At 44.1% G+C, this 19,241-nt stretch overlaps 1 protein-coding gene and 1 non-coding gene across 3 annotated transcripts in view; one reads left to right on the top strand and one right to left on the bottom strand.

Annotated features, from left to right (window-relative positions):
- The window catches only part of LOC106590128 (plexin domain-containing protein 2), a 193,414-nt gene that overhangs the window by 165,504 nt on the left and 8,669 nt on the right, over positions 1-19,241 (top strand). The window contains exons 12-13 of one of the 2 annotated variants that reach the window (XM_045710524.2): positions 15-53; positions 182-940. In XM_045710524.2, coding sequence (XP_045566480.1) covers positions 15-53; positions 182-255 — 113 coding nt within the window. In that variant the 3' untranslated portion in view covers positions 256-940. Of the gene's footprint in view, positions 1-14; positions 54-181; positions 941-19,241 lie in introns of those variants that run through there. The other variant, XM_014180733.3, reaches the window with a different exon arrangement.
- Positions 15,514-15,589, bottom strand: trnas-uga (transfer RNA serine (anticodon UGA)). Its single transcript has one exon. It is a non-coding gene; the product is annotated as a tRNA-Ser (tRNA).

Genomic DNA, 19,241 nt, shown 5'->3' with positions numbered 1-19,241 from the left:
TCTCTCTTCCACAGATGACACCAAGATTGCTCTGCATCTCAAAGACAATGGAGGTAAGCCTCTCTTTTCCTTCCTAGATCCTTTGACTGTTGACAGTTGTGTTTCTCTGTGCTGCTGCATGTTGTGTAGAGTATACGGGGTATGTTTACAAGGCTGCGGTCTGTGTATTTATGGCTGACAGATTGCTTGCTCCAGAAAGCAGATCGCTTTTTGATTTCTGGGGAGGACAGGCCAAGGGAAGGAGCGGCTCATTGAAGCACCTCATCCAGAGGCTGATTGAAATGGCTCTGTACCAAGCTTCTGGATGGGACTGATCAATCATGGTGTCTAAAATCTCAATTTAATACATTTTAAATTCACGGTACAACACATCAAAATGTGGAAAAAGTCAATGGGTGTGAATACTTTCTGAAGGCACTGTAGTTGTGTCCCAAATGGCATCCTATTCCCTATAGTGGACTACATTTGACCAGGGCCCATAGTATGTTTGCCATTTGGGACACAGGGGTATTCACGCCTCTTGACTTTTTCCACATTTTGTTGGGTTATAGCCTGAATTTAAAATGGAATAAATTGAGATTTTGTGTCACTGGCCTGCACACAATACCCCATAATGTTAAAGTGGAAATAAAAAAAAATAAAAAAAATGTAATTATGTCTTCAGTCAATAAGCATTCAACCCCTTTGTTATGGCAAGCCTAAATAAGTTTAGGAGTAAAAGGTTGCTTAGCCTCTTGAGGACCCCTTCGAGATACAATCCCGCTAAAGGGATTGGTTGGACAACAACCAGTGAGATAGCACGGGGCGAAAAAAAAATAAATAATATCTCTAAAATAAAATTCAAATATTATACGGCATTTTAACCTCTATGGGCTAGGTGGGACGCTTGCGTCCCACCTACTCAACAGCCAGTGTAATCCCGTGGCGCGTTATTCAAATACCTCAAAAATGCAAAAACTTCAATTTTTCAAACATATGACTATTTTACACCATTTTAAAGACAAGACTCTCGTTAATCTAACCACACTGTCCGATTTCAAAAAGGCTTTACAACGAAAGCAAAACATTAGATTATGTCAGCAGAGTACCCAGCCAGAAATAATCAGACACCCATTTTTCAAGCTAGCATATAATGTCACATAAACCCAAACCACAGCTAAATGCAGCACTAACCTTTGATGATCTTCATCAGGTGACAACCCTAGGAAATTATGTTATACAATACATGCATGTTTTGTTCAATCAAGTTCATATTTATATCAAAAACCAGCTTTTTACATTAGCATGTGACTAGCATGTGACTAGCATTCCCACCGAACACTGCCGGTGAATTTACTAAATTACTCACGATAAACGTTCACAAAAAGCATAACAATTATTTTAAGAATTATAGATACAGAACTCCTCTATGCACTCGATATGTCCGATTTTAAAATAGCTTTTCGGTGAAAGCACATTTTGCAATATTCTCAGTAGATAGCCCGGCATCACAGGGCTAGCTATTTAGACACCCAGCAAGTTTAGCACTCACCAAAGTCAGATTTACTATAAGAAAAATGTTATTACCTTTGCTGTCTTCGTCAGAATGCACTCCCAGGACTTCTACTTCAATAACAAATGTTGGTTTGGTCCCAAAGAATCCATTGTTATATCCAAATAGCGGTGTTTTGTTCGTGCGTTCAAGACACTATCCGAAAGGGTAAATAAGGGTGACGAGCATGGCGCAATTCCTGACAAAAAATGTCTAAATATTCCATTACCGTACTTCGAAGCATGTCAACCGCTGTTTAAAATCAATTTTTATGCCATTTTTCTCATAAAAAAAGCGATAATATTCCGACCGGGAATCTGCGTTTAGGTAAACAGACGAAAGAAAATAAAGCATGGGGTCGACTCGGGCACGCGCCTAAGCCCATAGTACTCTGATCGGCCACTTGCCAAATGCGATAATGTGTTTCAGCCAGAGGCTGCCTCGATATCGTTCAGCTTTTTCCCGGGCTCTGAGAGCCTATGGGAGCCGTAGGAAGTGTCACGTTATAGCAAAGATCCTCAGTCTTCAATAAAAAGAGCCAAGATGAACAACTACTTGTCAGACAGGTCACTTCCTGCATGGAATCTTCTCAGGTTTTGGCCTGCCATATGAGTTCTGTTATACTCACAGACACCATTCAAACAGTTTTAGAAACTTTAGGGTATTTTCTATCCAAAGCCAATAATTATATGCATATTCTAGTTACTGGGCAGGAGTAGTAACCAGATTAAATCGGGTACGTTTTTTATCCGGCCGTGTCAATACTGCCCCCTAGCCCTAACAGGTTAAAGATACTCTACTCGTTAATCCAATCACATTGTCCGATTTCAAAAAGGCTTTACGGTGAAAGCAAAACATTAGATTATTTTAGGATAGCACATTAGCAAAAAAAATTAAAAATAAGCCATTTTCCAAGCACGGATAGCCATCACAAAACCAGATATACAGCTAAAATGAAGCACTAACCTTTGACAATCTTCATCAGATGACACTCCTAGGACATCATGTTAGACAATACATGCATTTTTTGTTCGATCAAGTTCATATTTATATCCAAAAACCCAATTTCTACATTGGCGCGTGACGTTCAGAAAATGTTTTCTCCCCATAACTTCCGGTGAATAGGCACATTTAATTTACAGAAGAACTCATAAACGTTGACAAAATTTATAACAATTATTTAAAGAATTAGAGATAATCTACTCCTTTATGCAACCACTTTGTCACTGTAGTTTTTCAAGGGATTCAAAAGAAAAACTAAATTTCTAATTTCTCCCACTTCCTGATTCAATTTTTCTCAGGTTTTTGCCTGCCATATGAGTTCTGTTATACTCACAGACACCATTCAAACAGTTTTAGAAACTTCAGCGTATTTCTATCCAAATCTACTAATAATATGCATATTCTATTTTCTGGGCCAGAGTAGTAACCTGTTTAAATTGGGTACGTTTTTCATCCAGCCGTGAAAATACTGCCCCCTAGCCCCAAGAGGTTTTAACAAGTCACATAATAAGTTGCATGTGTAATAATAGTGTTCTACATGGTTTTTGAATGACTACCTCATCTCTGTACCCCACACATACAATTATCTGTAAGGTCCCTCAGTCAAGCAGTGAATTTTAAACACAGATTCTACCACAAAGACCAGGGAGGTTTTCCAATGCTTCGCAAAGAAGGGCACCTATTGGTAGATGGGTAAAACAAAAGAAAAATTACATTGAATATCCTTTTGGGCATGGTGAAGGTATTAATTACACTTTGGATGGTGTATCAACACACCCAGTCACTAAAAAGATACAGGCGTATCTGTAGAGGAAGGAAACCACTCAGGGATTTCACCATGAGGCCAATGGTGACTTTAAAACAGTTACAGGGTTTAATGGCTGTGATAGGAGAAAACTGAGGATGGATCAACAACATTGTAGTTTCTCCACAATACTAACCTAATTGACATAAGGAAAAGAAGGAAGCCTATACATAATACAAATATTCAAAAACTGTTTGCAATAAGGCACTAAAGTAAAACTGCTAAAGAATTGGCAAAGAAATCAACTTTATGTCCGGAATACAAAGCATTATGTTTGGGGCAAATCTAACACAACACATCACTGAGTGCCACTCTTCATATTTTCAAGCATGGTGGTGGCTGCATCATGTTATGGGTATGCTTGTCATCGGCAAGAATTTGTGAGTTTAAGAGAAAACAGCTAAGCACAGGCAAAATCCTAGAAGAAAACCTGGTTTTGTCTGCTTTCCAACAGACACTGGGAGACAAATTCACTTTCAGCACGACAATAACCTAAAACGCAAGGCCAAATATACACTGGAGTTGCTTACCAAGACGACGTTAAATGTTCCCGAGTGGCCTAGTTACAGTTTTGACTTAGATCGGCTTGAAAATCCATGGCAAGATTTGAAAATGGCTGTCTAGCAATGATCAACAACCAAGTTTACAGAGCTTGAAGAAATATTGTACAATCCAGGTGTGAAAAGCTCTTAGAGACTTACCCAGAAAGATTCACAGCTGTAATCGCTGTAATCGCTGCCAAAGGTGATTCTAACATGTATTGACTCAGGGGGATATGTTAGTGTTTTATTTTTATTTTTCAACAAAATCTGTCTTCTTTTCGATATGCAGATGTTTGATTTAGTTTATTTGGAATTTTCTAAATGAATAATTTTCTTAGTGGACAATTCCACATTGAATACTGCATGGTGATGAATTACGGCCACACCATCTGTTTGGTGAGTAGGCCTAGTCTTAATGATTCTGGATGAAAATATGTTCATGGTCTTTATCAAACAAATGTGTTTGCATATTTTCAATGTTGAACCTGTCTATGTTTAGGGGGTTATATCCTAGCCCTAGGCTAACCAATTCTAAATGGCACTAGCTGTTCGCAAAGTAGCCTAAGCGTAAAATAGACGGGATGAAATTATTCCAAGACTGCAGCTCGTTGTTGGAACACATATTTCCCTACTTCAATCAACCAGTCCATTTTGAATTTGTGATAATACTGTCATCCTTTGGCAAGGAATGTAGCTTATGTATCCCATCAGTTAGATACATTTTTATACACATGTATTTCTGTAGGCCTAATGGGAGCTTATGCACGCACTCGGGATGCTTGTGTAGAGGGAGCGGTGTTGTTAGACAATGTCATGTTTTTAATGTTTTGACAATTTAAATGTTCTTTTTTTTAAATATTAAAGTTTTCTGCTGTATAGCTTCACCCACACGGTGTTTAGTTTGTGTGTGTGCGTCTTTGAGTGTGAGAGAGTGACATTTGAATTCCAAAATGAGTCCCGACTCTATCAATTCCAGAGTGAAGCACTCAAATATTTAATTTCCTGCTGGAGAGGAATTGGAAATCTCTTATCGTCCTTTCATTGCTCAAACATTGCCTATCTCACTTGCTGACTTGTGGCACAGCCTCTTCCCAGAAACCTGGGGTATCAGCCAGACAAGAGAACATCTCTGCATGCACATTTTAATTTTGGAGAAACCAGGTCTGTTTCACAGGGTTCGTCCCAAATGGCACACTTTTTCTTGTGTAGTGCACTATGTAGGGAATAGGGTGTTATTTGGGATGCATTCACTGTGTGGGAAGCGTGCTGGGAAGGGATTTGGACTTAAGGTGAAAGCCAAAAGGGAGGGAACGAGCCAATGTGATGATCTTGAGAACATACTGAAACCACAAACAGCCAAAGGCTGCTGCAGCCCAAACCACACCATGTTGTCGCGAGGTGCACAGTGTGCATGTGAGAGATTACAACCACAAACCAGTCTCACGTACACAGTATCCAAGCCATGGGACTGCAATATGGAGAGGGTGTCTAAAGTAATGGTAGCTGTGGCCACCAGTGGAGGTTGCTGAGGGAAGGACGGCCCATAATATAGGCTGGAACGGAGCGAATGGAATGGCATCAAACACATGGAAACCACATAATTCCGCTCCAGCCACTACCATGTGGCCGTCCTCCCCAGTTAAGGTGCCACCAACCTCCCGTGGTGGCCGCAGGTTTAGCACACATCTTCACTCTTAGGGAAAAAAGGTGCTATCTAGAACCTAAAAGGGTTATTCAGCGCTCCCCATAGGAGAACCCTTTGAAGAACCCTTTTTAGTTCCATGTAGAACCCTTTCCACAGAGAGATCTACATGAAACCAAAAGGGTTCTACCTGGAACCAAAAAGGGTATTACCTGGAACAGTGGCGGTCGGTGCCGTTTAATTAAAAGGATGCACATTGTTTGTCTGAGCATGGCCTTATTTCTATTACAGCATATTGGATGAGTGTCATTCATATTCCATTCACCCAGCTCAATGTAACATCGATAGGTTTAGGCTACTACATAATACTCAAATGTTCCCTATACCCATCATGAGGTTGCTACATCCTATGAATGAAAGTTTACAAAGTTTACAGGTCGAGAGAAATTTGTGTAGTCAAGGTGACAGACGTTGACATATTCAATACCTCCTTACAAACTCTTGCCTGCATCTAGCTGATCTAGGGTGTAATCATTAGTTTCTACTGGACAAATTCAGGTATGTTTATCCCCGTTTTGTTCCATTTGCTTCTCCATAAGAAAAGTTTTTCAACAGAATCGGCAGAATGAATACACCCCTGATCTCACACACAAACACAGTTCACTTTCATAGCATCCACATACAAACAGTATGATCCCTTTGATCGTTGTATAATTCCTTCTCGCATCTACGCTCGCTCCTCCTCTGACCTTTTTGGACTTCAGTGCACAACACATCAGCTGTCTGTGACCAGGCACAAAAAAACTTTCCAAGCCAAACCTTAATATGATAACCGCTAACCTCTACACACAGCCTACATCGTTGTCACCATATTAGCTAACGTCATAGTCTAGTCAACATAGCTACTACAACTAACGTGTTAGTAAACCCACTACAATCATGCAGTACAGTGTACATTCAGCAAGCAGTTTAGCAGTTACACCGGCGAGCCCCAGTGGCAATACATTTATAAAACCAAAAGCTTACCTTGACTTGGAAGAGTTCCAGTGTTGGATAGCCATAGCCAGCTAGTTAACATAGCATCCCTCTCTGTTTGGGCCGGGTGTTTGAGTAGGCTAAACTAAACTGCATCTGGCTTAAAGGCCTTTGACACAACCTCTATCTTCCCCCAATGTCATCTACTCTCACTATCTGTTCAATAAAATCTGAAAATACCAACAACAAAAATATTTTAAGCAATGCTAGCTGTGTATTTAGTATTTCATATTTAGTGCATCTCATCCACTCTACATTGAACCCATCATCTCTCTGCATCGTGTCCTAGCTTTGGGCTTGTTTTTAGTGTAATTTCTATCAGATCCATCAGTGCGTGTGTCCTTTAACCTTGGGAAACATGGAGCATGGCAGAAAACGCTAAGGCGATTAGCCGCGGCTAAGTGATAAGATAAGGGACAATAGGGATGTACCGTACTGTCTCACTGCAGAGGCAACTCTAAGAGGACAGGACACTCCTTATCCTCCATTTAAAATCAGGATGAGAAATAGGCTCTTTCTCCCTTTGAATCTGGCAGAATGAATCAGGCTGCATCGCCAATGGCACCCTATTCCCTACATAGCGCACAACTTTTGACTTGAGCCGTATGGAAAAGGGTGCTATTTGGGACACAACCTCAGTATATGTGCTGATTAGCCTTGCTAGACACATTAGCCAGGTGAGAGGATGGCTGTGGCCCTGTGACACTGTATTGTCAGTAATGTGGTGCTAAAAGGGATAGCGTGGTCTGGGTCCACACGGTCATTCAATTAATCTTCTATCTCCTAGTGCTAATGTGTTTTTATTGCTGTCTGAAGGCTCAGTAAGCAGGTTAATGTGGTGAGAGCGTTTATGAGGAGGACACAGCGTGATTGATCATAGGGAGATGGTTCAATGTTGGACTCCATCTATGTCTGCCATGACCCCCCACAGTCCCATTCATGTGGCTGTGTCATGACGTGACTTTGCTTCATTAGACTGAATAAACAATGAACTAAGACCATGCACATGTCCACCTTTCAAGGCCATGCAAGCAGTAGCAGAAGAATATTCACCCATTTTTGATGATTGAGACACTGAGACTACTAGTGGAGGCTGATGAGAGGAGGGCGGCTCATAATAATAGTTGGAATGGAGTAAATTGAATGGTATCATTCCATGTATTCCTTTCCAGACATTACTGATGTACAGTTGAAGTCGGAAGTTTACATACACTTAGGTTGGAGTCATTAAAACTCGTTTTTCAACCACTCCACAAATTTCTTGTTAACAAACTATAGTTTTGGCAAGTCGGTTAGGACATCTACTTTGTGCATGACACAAGTAATTTTTCCAACAATTGTTTACAGACAGATTATTTCACTTATAATTCACTGTATCACAATTCCAGTGGGTCAGAAGTTTACATACACTAAGTTGACTGTGCCTTTAAACAGCCTGGAAAATTCCAGTAAATGACGTCATGGCTTTAGAAGCTTCTGATAGGCTAATTGACATAATTTGAGTCAATTGGAGGTGTACCTGTGGATGTATTTGAAGGCCTACCTTCAAACTCAGTGCCTCTTTGCTTGACATCATGAGAAAATCAAAAGAAATCAGCCAAGACATCAGAAAAAGAATTGTAGACCTCCACAAGTCTGGTTCATCCTTGGGAGCAATTTCCAAATGCCTGAAGGTACCATGTTCATCTGTACAAACAATAGTACGCAAGTATAAACACCATGGGACCATGCAGCCATCATACCGCTCAGGAAGGAGACGCGTTCTGTCTCCTAGAGATGAACGTATTTTGGTGCGAAAAGTGCAAATCAATCCCAGAACAACAGCAAAGGACCTTGTGAAGCTGCTGGAGGAAACGGGTACAAAAGTATCTATATCCACAGTAAAACAAGTCCTATATCGACATAACCTGAAAGGCCGCTCAGCAAGGAAGAAGCCACTGCTCCAAAACTGCCATAAAAAGGCCAGACTACGGTTTGCAACTGCACATGGGGACAAAGATCGTACTTTTTGGAGAAATATCCTCCGGTCTGATGAAAAAAAAAATAGAACTGTTTCGCCATAATGACCATTGTTATGTTTGGAGGAAAAAGGGGGACGCTTGCAAGCCGAAGAACACCATCCCAACCGTGAAGCACGGGGGTGGCAGCATCATGTTGTGGGGGTGCTTTGCTGCAGGAGGGACTGGTGCACTTCACAAAATAGATGGCATCGTGAGGGAGGAAAAGTAAGTGGATATATTGTGGCAACATCTCAAGACATCAGTCAGGAAGTTAAAGCTTGGTCGCAAATGGACCTTCCAAATGGACAATGACCCCAAGCATACTTCCAAAGTTGTGGCAAAATGGCTTAAGGACAACAAAGTCAAGGTATTGGAGTGGCCATCACAAAGCCCTGACCTCAATAGAAAATGTGTGGGCAGAGCTGAAAAAGTGTGTGCAAGCAAGGAGGCCTACAAACCTGACTCAGTTACACCAGCTCTGTCACCAGCTCTGTGGGAAGCTTGTGGAAGGCCACCCGAAACGTTTGACCAAGTTCAACAATTTAAAGGCAATGCTACCAAATACTAATTGAGTGTATGTAAACTTCTGTTCCACTGGGAATGTGATGAAAGAAATAAAAGCTGAAATAAATCATTCTCTCTACTATTATTCTGACATTTCACATAATTAAAATAAAGTGGTGATCCTAACTGACCTAAGACAGGACATTTTTATTCAGATTAAATGTCAGGAATTGTGAAAAACTGAGTTTAAATGTATTTGGCTAAGGTGTATGTAAACTTCCGATTTAAAATGCCACCACTTGTAACTTTGTTTTACAGGCTATTGTTTTGCCAGCTTTCAGCTTTGTGACCCAATGTGAATAACATGTAGATTTATACACACCACTGTCTCCACTGCCCAAGTGGCTTAGATGTGCCTCCCCTTACAAAAAAAATGTGACGTTAATTTGATAACATATGAGAGCATTGGGACGCAAAATTTCAACATGTGATAACATGAAACAACATCAAATCTAATTTTATTTGTCACATGCGCCTAATACAACAGGTGTAGACCTTACAGTGAAATGCTTACTTACAAGCCCTTAATCAACAATGCAGTTTTAAGAAAAAAAGGGTTGAGAAAGTATTAACTAAAATAAACTGAGGTAAATACATTTCAAAAACACAAAAATAAATACATATTATAAAAATTAAAAACATTTAATTACCTAATTTGGGATTTGAAATCCCAACCTCTTGGTTGCTAGGTAACTGAAGTTCCTGCTGTGCCACCAAGACTGTGGACATAATGGCAATTGACTATACATATATTGCCAAGAATACTTTTTAACACTTTGCTTAAAATAAACTTGGTGTTATTTCTATAAAATTACAGTATGCTGCTGTATTCTGATTTCAATAAGGCCTAGATTCAATCAGTTCAAGAGTTAACCGGCGATAGCCGACAACCGCATAACTAATGTTTTGGCGGTGCCAGAAGTGGAACTTCATTGGAGCTGTCAAATCGTTGTGATTGTTGTCACGAAGCTACACCCTTCCCACTGGCGTTAGAAGTTCTGAATGAGAAAGTGAAGGCTATATAGAAATAATGACGCTTAAATTGAAAATCATTCGACAAAATAATGAGGATTTCTATCAGCCTAATCGAGGTGTAGATTACTTCTCACATTCCAGTATTCAAACTTGTAAACGAGGCTGCATGGGATTTCTCTTAATGCGACTCCGTGCTGCCAATGACAATGTCCACTTTAGGTATAACGCTGGGAGCCGCTTGTGAATTGAACAGCTCTAACGCAGTTCCACCTCCGACACGTCAAAACATCAGCTATGTGGATGGCGGCTATAGACAACATGCAACATTACTTGCTGATTGGCAGCCTACTGTAGTACCGTCAGTTTATCTGAATACTGCACAGGTAGCTTATTGGAGGCATGGCATTCAGTAAGCTTTTTTTGGTCTCCCATGAGAGGGAATGTTATCCCAGTTAATGTGTTCTGTTCATAAACAATATGTTTCTACACTGCCAGTACTCAAGTCTTGTTAAAGGCTGGCATAAGTGCATGTGATATTAAAGCGCCATACAGTATTTATTTTATAGCTAGTCACAATGTCATTGTAATATCCACTTTCCTGCTTGCCATCAGGCCAGGAAGTGTGACAGATTAGCTAGAGTAAGTTACTGTGAAATTGACAATAACTGACTTGTTGACAGTAAGTTATAGAAAATTAAACATTAACTTTCTGTGAACCAGCTGCTATGAAGCTACTGATAAATGCACAGTAACATCTTATCAGTGCAGTTCTTCATTGTCACAAGTTCATACAAAGATTGCAGAACTGACAGTGTCAAAACAGGTGCTCAACCTTAATCAACATAACATAACATTTCCACTGACGGTTGCCTCAATACAACATATTTTACACCAAAAATGGTAATGAGCCCAAGCCAGCACATCAACTCCACCTACATTTCAAAGTGCAGTAATGATTGTACCTTATATTGAATATATTGTGTAGAAACATACCATTATACTAGATTATCCGCACATGTACTCTAAAAGGTATCGACCAGTACAATGTGAATTCCAATGTGTACTTCTGAATGTGCCTTATGTGTACCTTTTTTTTATATTTTTGTAAATCAGGGAGCAACATTTTATTGTAACCATACTCTTATTTTTGAGAGTGTATGGATATATGTTCTTGGTAACAAATCAGTACCTGGTGGCACTGCTGAGAGATTAATGCACTCCATGGCAGTTCAAATCCTGAGAGCATTGTATGTTAAAAAGCAGTGTAAAAGTTCTAACGCCAAATTTTTGTTTTCACATTTCACGTGATATTCGTTCCAAAACCAAGTTCCCCTCTCACTCTGAGCGCTGGGTGCACAACGGACCTGCTAACCTGCTAACACTTCAGACTAACAGCCTCGGCACTACTGTGGAGTAGCTGCCTCCAACTGTGTAAGGATAGGCAGTTTGACTCTGTACTCTCCTCACAGACAAATTGCCTTCCAGGGAAGAAAAGGAGAAAAGAAAGGGGCATTCCAGCTCTAGTTTCACTTTTGGTGGTGGTGTTGTTTTTTGGGCCCCAGTTTTGGTTTCATGAAGTAGTTGAGAGGGGATTAGATTTTTGTGAGCCAAATGGATCATCTCTGCTAAGGAGAAGGGTATGAATGAGAGAGGAGTCTATAAGGGACTGATGAAGGATTTGCCCAATTCATTGTAACACAGTGGCTAAGACATTTTGTACAGATAGGTCATGTTTTATAGTGTGGTCCAAATCTTTATGCTCTGAGACAAAGAACTCAAACAAACACAGAGACGCACGAACACACACACACACACATCCATCGACACACAATAAAAGTCCCAATCCCAAGCATAGCTACGTTATCTTGATCCCTGTAGTACTTTGTTTTGTTTTCACTCTCAGCCCAGATGGGTATATTAGGATCAATGAGTTAGCCAGCTAACTTTGATAAACAACCAGAAATAACTATTGATTAAGAAAGCTTAACATGGGTATGTGTTTTTGGTTGTTGAGTCAATTTGACATTTCAAGCCAAAAAATAATAATCATTATTTCAGAATATGGCTGGCTAACTCATTGATTCTCCTTTGTTGTACATCCCTCTGGTGATTACAGATTGATATTAGATTATAAATACTTTCCCACTGAAATTGGTTGAAATATACACTGCTCAAAAAAATAAAGGGAACACTTAAACAACACAATGTAACTCCAAGTCAATCACACTTCTGTGAAATCAAACTGTCCACTTAGGAAGCAACACTGATTGACAATAAATTTCACATGCTGTTGTGCAAATGGAATAGACAACAGGTGGAAATTATAGGCAATTAGCAAGACACCCCCGATAAAGGAGTGGTTCTGCAGGTGGGGACCACAGACCACTTCTCAGTTCCTATGCTTCCTGGCTGATGTTTTGGTCACTTTTGAATGCTGGCGGTGCTTTCACTCTAGTGGTAGCATGAGACGGAGTCTACAACCCACACAAGTGGCTCATCCAGGATGGCACATCAATGCGAGCTGTGGCAAGAAGGTTTGCTGTGTCTGTCAGCGTAGTGTCCAGAGCATGGAGGCACTACCAGGAGACAGGCCAGTACATCAGGAGACGTGGAGGAGGCCGTAGGAGGGCAACAACCCAGCAGCAAAATGACCTCCAGCAGGCCACAAATGTGCATGTGTCTGCTCAAACGGTCAGAAACAGACTCCATGAGGGTGGTATGAGGGCCCGACGTCCACAGGTGGGGGTTGTGCTTACAGCCCAACACCATGCAGGATGTTTGGCATTTGCCAGAGAACACCAAGATTGGCAAATTCGCCACTGGCGCCCTGTGCTCTTCACAGATGAAAGCAGGTTCACACTGAGCACATGTGACAGACGTGACAGAGTCTGGAGACGCCGTGGAGAACGTTCTGCTGCCTGCAACATCCTCCAGCATGACCAGTTTGGCGGTGGGTCAACCATGGTGTGGGGTGGCATTTCTTTGGGGGGCCGCACAGCCCTCCATGTGCTCGCCAGAGGTAGCCTGACTGCCATTAGGTACCGAGATGAGATCCTCAGACCCCTTGTGAGACCATATGCTGGTGCGGTTGGCCCTGGGTTCCTCTTAATGCAAGACAATGCTAGACCTCATGTGGCTGGAGTGTGTCAGCAGTTCCTGCAAGAGGAAGGCATTGATGCTATGGACTGGCCCGCCCGTTCCCCAGACCTGAATCCAATTGAGCACATCTGGGCCATCATGTCTCGCTCCATCCACCAACGCCACGTTGCACCAGAGACTGTCCAGGAGTTGGCGGATGCTTTAGTCCAGGTCTGGGAGGAGATCCCTCAGGAGACCATCCGCCATCTCATCAGGAGCATGCCCAGGCGTTGTAGGGAGGTCATACAGGCACGTGGAGGCCACACACACTACTGAGCCTCATTTTGACTTGTTTTAAGGACATTACATCAAAGTTGGATCAGCCTGTAGTGTGGTTTTCCACTTTAATTTTGAGTGTGACTCCAATTCCAGACCTCCATGGGTTGATAAATTGGATTTCCATTGATTATTTTTGTGTGATTTTGTTGTCAGCACATTCAACTATGTAAAGAAAAAAGTATTTAATAAGATTATTTCTTTCATTCAGATCTAGGATGTGTTGTTTAAGTGTTCCCTTTATTTTTTTGAGCAGTATATATTTTCAACTTCTTTTCAACCCAAACTACACATTTGCATTTTTTTTTATTAATGTTTTGTGCTTAGTGGGTTATAGTCTGTTTTTCACAGACATTTGCTTCACATAATGAGGTAAATACTTCAGATAAGATGTACATGTAACTGCCAAAATAAAGGAAACACCAACATAAAGTGTCATAATATCGCATTGGGCCACCACGAGCCAGAACTAGCTTCAATGTACCTTTTTTTTAAGATGTTATTTTATCTTTTATAAACAAAACAAAGCATACAGATACAAACAACAACATCATACAAACATCAACTACATCACACCTGGCCAGACCCACTAGCACATACCCCCGTCTCCCATACACCCACATCACTTTCCGCCTGAAACTGCTCCATATTGTTTCTCTCCGTAGACCACGCACTTTCAATATTTTAATAATAAATCATTAGATTTTACAATTGTGTTAATTATTGGGGATTGATTGATTTCCAAGTGTTTAGTATATGTTTTTTCAAGATGAGTGATGAGAAGAGAATCGTCAAATCCATCCGGGATCTCATTACATCCCCATATGCCATGTCTTGAAATATGCAGACAGATGGACTAAAAGTATGTTTACATTGTAATACTTCTGACAGCCAACTTTCTAGCTCCGCCCCCAACTTCGGGACTTTATAGCATTCCCAGAAAGCATGGACTATTGAGTCACTATTAGTTTTACACTTAAAACATGACTCTGCCATTGTGCTGTAGAATTTGTGAATTTTCCCCTCATCCAGGGGACCAGGAACCACCGGCCTGAGGAGAGAAACATGAAAAGGTGAGATCCGGTAGTTAGTGGGAAGCTGTAACCTATAAGTCACCTCGTTGACCCTCCGGAGGACCTTAAATGGCCCCACAAACTGTGGGCGCAGCTTCTTGCAGGGCAGGCGGAGTGGGAGGTTCCTGGTGGAGAGCCAGACGCGATCACCAGGATGAAACATGGAAGCCTCACTGTGGTGGCGAGCCGCCTGCTCCTTCTGGCGACGGACAGCGCGCTGGAGTCTCAAGTGAGCATCAAACCGAACTTCCTCTGCGCCCCGAACCATTCCTTCACCACAAGGGCTTCGGTCTGGCTCGGAGTCTACGGAGCCTGGGCTGGCTGATAACCCAGGGCACACTGGAAGGGAGTCAGCCTGGTGGAGGAGTGACGTAATGAATTCTGGGCATATTCCACCCAGGGAAATAATCGGGCCCACTCCCCCTGTCTGTCTTGTCAGTGACTCCTCAGGAACCTCCCCAGCTCCTGGTTCATCCTCTCCACCTGCCTGTTGGACTGAGGCCGGTACCCGGAAGTGAGGCTGACCATGACCCCCAGCTTCTCCATGAAAGCCCTCCATACCCATGATGTGAATTGGGAGCCACGGTCGGAGACGATGTCCTCCGGAAGGCCATAGTGCCGGAAGACCTGCTGAAACAGTGCCTCAGCGACCTGGAGAGCGGTACAGAGACCAGAGAGAGAGGAATAAACCGACATGATTTTGAGAATCTGTCCACAATCACCAGAATGGTGGTGAAACCGTCAAAGGGACGAGATCGGTGACAAAACCAATGGGGTACAGGAAGGGGAATGAGTCTCCCTGTTGGAGCGTGCCAGAGGGATTTAGTTTGGGCACATACTGAACATGAGTTGACATACATTTACGTAATTTAGCAGACGCTCTTATCCAGCGACTTACAGTAATGAATGCATACATTTCTTTCCCCGTACTGGTCCCCCGTGGGAATCGAACCCACAACCCTGGCGTTTCAAACACCATGCTCTACCAACTGAGCCACACGGGACCCCGACATAGTGAGTCACATCCTGCGCCATGGTGGGCCACCAGTATTTCTTGGAGATGGAGTGAGCGGTGCCTGGTATCCTCCAGACGTGACGCTTGGCATTCAGGCCAAAGAGTTCAATCTTGGTTTTATCAGACCAGAGAATCTTGTTTCTCCTGGTCTAAAAGTCCTTTAGGTGTCTTTTAGCAAAATCCAAGCGGCTGTCATGTGCCTTTTACTGAGGAGTGGCTTCCGTCTGGCCTCTCTACCATAAAGGCCCTATTGGTGGAGTGCTGCAGAGATGGTTGTCCTTTTGGAAGGTTCTCCCACCTCCACAGAGGAACTCTGGAGCTCTGTCAGAGTGACCATCGAGTTCTTGGTCACCTCCCTGACCAAGGCCCTTCTCCCCCGATTGCTCAGTTTGGCCGGGCGGCCAACCCTTGGAAGAGTCTTGGTGGTTCCAAACTTCTTCCATTTAAGAATGATAGAGGCCACTGTGTCCTTAGACCTTTAATGCTGCAGACATTTTTTGGTACCCACAAAATCCTGTCTCGGAGCTCTACTGAAAAGTCATTCAACCTCATGGCTTGGTTTTTGCTCTGACATGCACTGTCAACTGTGGGACCTTATATTGACAGGTGTGTGTCTTTCCGAATCATGTCCAATCAATTGAATTTACCACAGGTCGACTCCAATCAAGTTGTAGAAACATCTCAAGGATGATCAATGGAAACAGGATGCCCCTGAGCTCAATTTCGAGTCTCATAGCAAAGGGTCTGAATACTTATGTAAATAAGGTATTTCTGTTTTCATTAGGGGGATATTGTGTGTAGATTGATAAGGATTTTCTTTCTTTAATCCATTTTAGAATAAGGCAATAACATAACAAAATGTGAAAAAAGGGAAGAGGTCTAAATACTTTCCGCATGCAATGTATATATTTATATTTAGTTAATTTAGCAGATGGTCTTATCACACTACAGTGCCATCAGACTTCTGATACCAATGCAGGGTAAAATGGGGCCACAAAAATGGGAACCGTTAGAATTTTTTATTTATTATAAAAGTATTTTGAAAATACAAATTACAGCTCTCAAAGGTATGTTGTTGTCACGCCCTGACCTTGGAGATCCTTTATTCTCTATTTTGGTTAGGTCAGGGTGTGACTAGGGTGGGCATTCTAGTTTATTTATTTCTATGTTGGCCTGGTATGGTTCCCAATCAGAGGCAGCTGTATCTCGTTGTCTTTGATTGGGGATCATATTTAGGCAGCCATTTCCCCACTGTGTTTTGTGGGATCTTGTTTATGTGTAGTTGCCTGTGAGCACTCCATAGCTTCACGTGTTTGTTGCTCTTTATTGATTTTGTGAGTTTCATTTAATAAAGATGTGGAACTCTACGTACGCTGCGCCTTGGTCTGAGTATGATTACAACGACGATCGTGACAGAAGATCCCACCACCCACGGACCAAGCAGCGTGCCCAGGAGGAGCAGTGATCCTGGGCCTGGGAGGAAAGTCAGGATTGGAGGACATCCTGGACTTGGGAGGAAATAATGGCAGGAGACAAAAGCCTGCCATGGAAGCAGGTGGAAGCAGCAAAGGAGGAAAAGCGGCGACTTCGGGGCTCGCGGCCACGACGTAGGCCCAAGAAACAACCTCAAAAAAAATGGGGGGGGGACACACGGGGTGGGCGGTGATGCTGAGGGGTGAGTTAGAGACCATGGAGGAAGCGTTGGATAGATTGAGAGAGAGTGAACGGAGGGGTGAGATAGAGGCCTTCAAGGAGTGGTTGGCGAAATGTGAAGAGAGTGAAGTGGAAGAGCTGTTGGTTTGGCTGGGGAGGCAAGACATTCGCCCTGAGGGGCGTGTTAGCCGTCCGATGCCACCTGTATCAGCTCCCCGTATTCGTCCTGAGGAGCGTGTCATCTGTCCGGTACCATCTGTGCCGGCTCAACGCACCAGGTCTCCAGTGCGCCTCCACAGCCCAGTACGTCCTGTGCCAGCTCTCTGCACTCGCTTTGAGGAGCGTGTCATCGCTCCGGTACAATGTGTGCCGGTTCTACGCACCGTGTCTCCAGTGCGCCTCCATAGCCCGGTGTGTCCTGTGCCAGCTCCCACCACTTGCCGTGCGAAGGTTGTCATCTGTCCAGGACACGTTGTACCAGCTATACGCTCCAGACCTCCAGTGCGCCTCCACGGCCCAGTACGTCCTGTGCCGGTTCTACGCACCGTGTCTCCAGTGCGCCTCCACAGCCCAGTGCGTCCTTTGCCAGCCCCCCGCACTTGCTGTGCGAAGGTTGTCACCTGTCCAGGACACATTGTGCCAGCTCTACGCTCCAGACCTCCAGTGCGCCTCCACAGCCCGGTACACCCTGTGCCAGCTCCACGCACCAGGCCTCCAGTGCTTCTTCCCAGCCTGGTACGTCCTGTGCCAGCTCCATGCACCAAGCCTCCGGCGACGGTTCCCAGTCCAGAGCTTCCGGCGACGGGCCCCGGTCCGGAGCTTCCGGCGACGGGCCCCGGTCCGGAGCTTCCGGCGACGGGCCCCGGTCCGGAGCTTCCGGCGACGGGCCCCGGTCCGGAGCCTCCGGCGACGGGCCCCGGTCCGGAGCCTCCGGCGACGGGCCCCGGTCCGGAGCTTCCGGCGACGGGCCCCGGTCCGGAGCCTCCGGCGACGGGCCCCGGTCCGGAGCCTCCGGCGACGGGCCCCGGTCCGGAACCTCCCGCGACGGGCCCCGGTCCGGAATCTCCCGCGACGGTTCACGGTCCGGAACCTCCCGCGACGGTCCACGGTCCGGAACCTCCCACGACGGTTCACGGTCCGGAACCTCCCACGACGGTCCACGGTCCGGAACCTCCTACGACGGTTCACGGTCCGGAACCTCCCACGACGGTCCACGGTCTGAAACCTCCTAGGTCGATCCACGGCTCGGTTCCTCCGGCGACGATCCACGGTCTGGAGTCCCCGGCGATGATCCACGGTCTGGTTCCTCCGGCGACGATCCATGGCCCGGAGCTTACGGCGACGATCCATGGCCCGGAGCTTACGGCGACGATCCCTGCACCAGAGTCGCCACCGAAGTGGGCGGATCCGCGAGCTGAGCGGGGTCTACGTCCCGCACCGGAGCCGCCACCGAGGCTAGATGCCCACCCGGACCCTCCCCTATAGAGTCAGGTTTTCCGGCTGGAGTCCACACCTTTGGGGGGGTATTGTCACACCCTGACCTTGGAGATCCTTTATTCTCTATTTTGGTTAGGTCGGGGTGTGACTAGGGTGGGCATTCTAGTTTATTTATTTCTATGTTGGCCTGGTATGGTTCCCAATCAGAGGCAGCTGTTTATCGTTGTCTCTGATTGGGGATCATATTGAGGCAGCCATTTCCCCACTGTGTTTTGTGGGATCTTGTTTATGTGTAGTTGCCTGTGAGCACTCCATAGCTTCACGTGTTCGTTGCTCTTTATTGTTTTTGTGAGTTTAATTTAATAAAGATATGGAACTCTACGTATGCTGCACCTTGGTCTGAGTATGATTACAACGACGATCGTGACAGTTGTTACATAATATTTTGGAGTTTAGTTCAGCCCAGCGTAATACAGATGACAAAATACATATTTCAAATACATTTAACAGAAATAACTGCCCATCGCTGACCCTAAGCATGATGGGATGTTAA

This window comes from Salmo salar, chromosome 29, assembly GCF_965601325.2.
Source record: "Salmo salar chromosome 29, fSalSal1, whole genome shotgun sequence".
Taxonomy (NCBI): domain Eukaryota; kingdom Metazoa; phylum Chordata; class Actinopteri; order Salmoniformes; family Salmonidae; genus Salmo; species Salmo salar.
The sequence above is the reverse complement of the archived record's forward strand: the minus strand, read 5'-3'. Positions and strand labels throughout refer to the sequence as shown.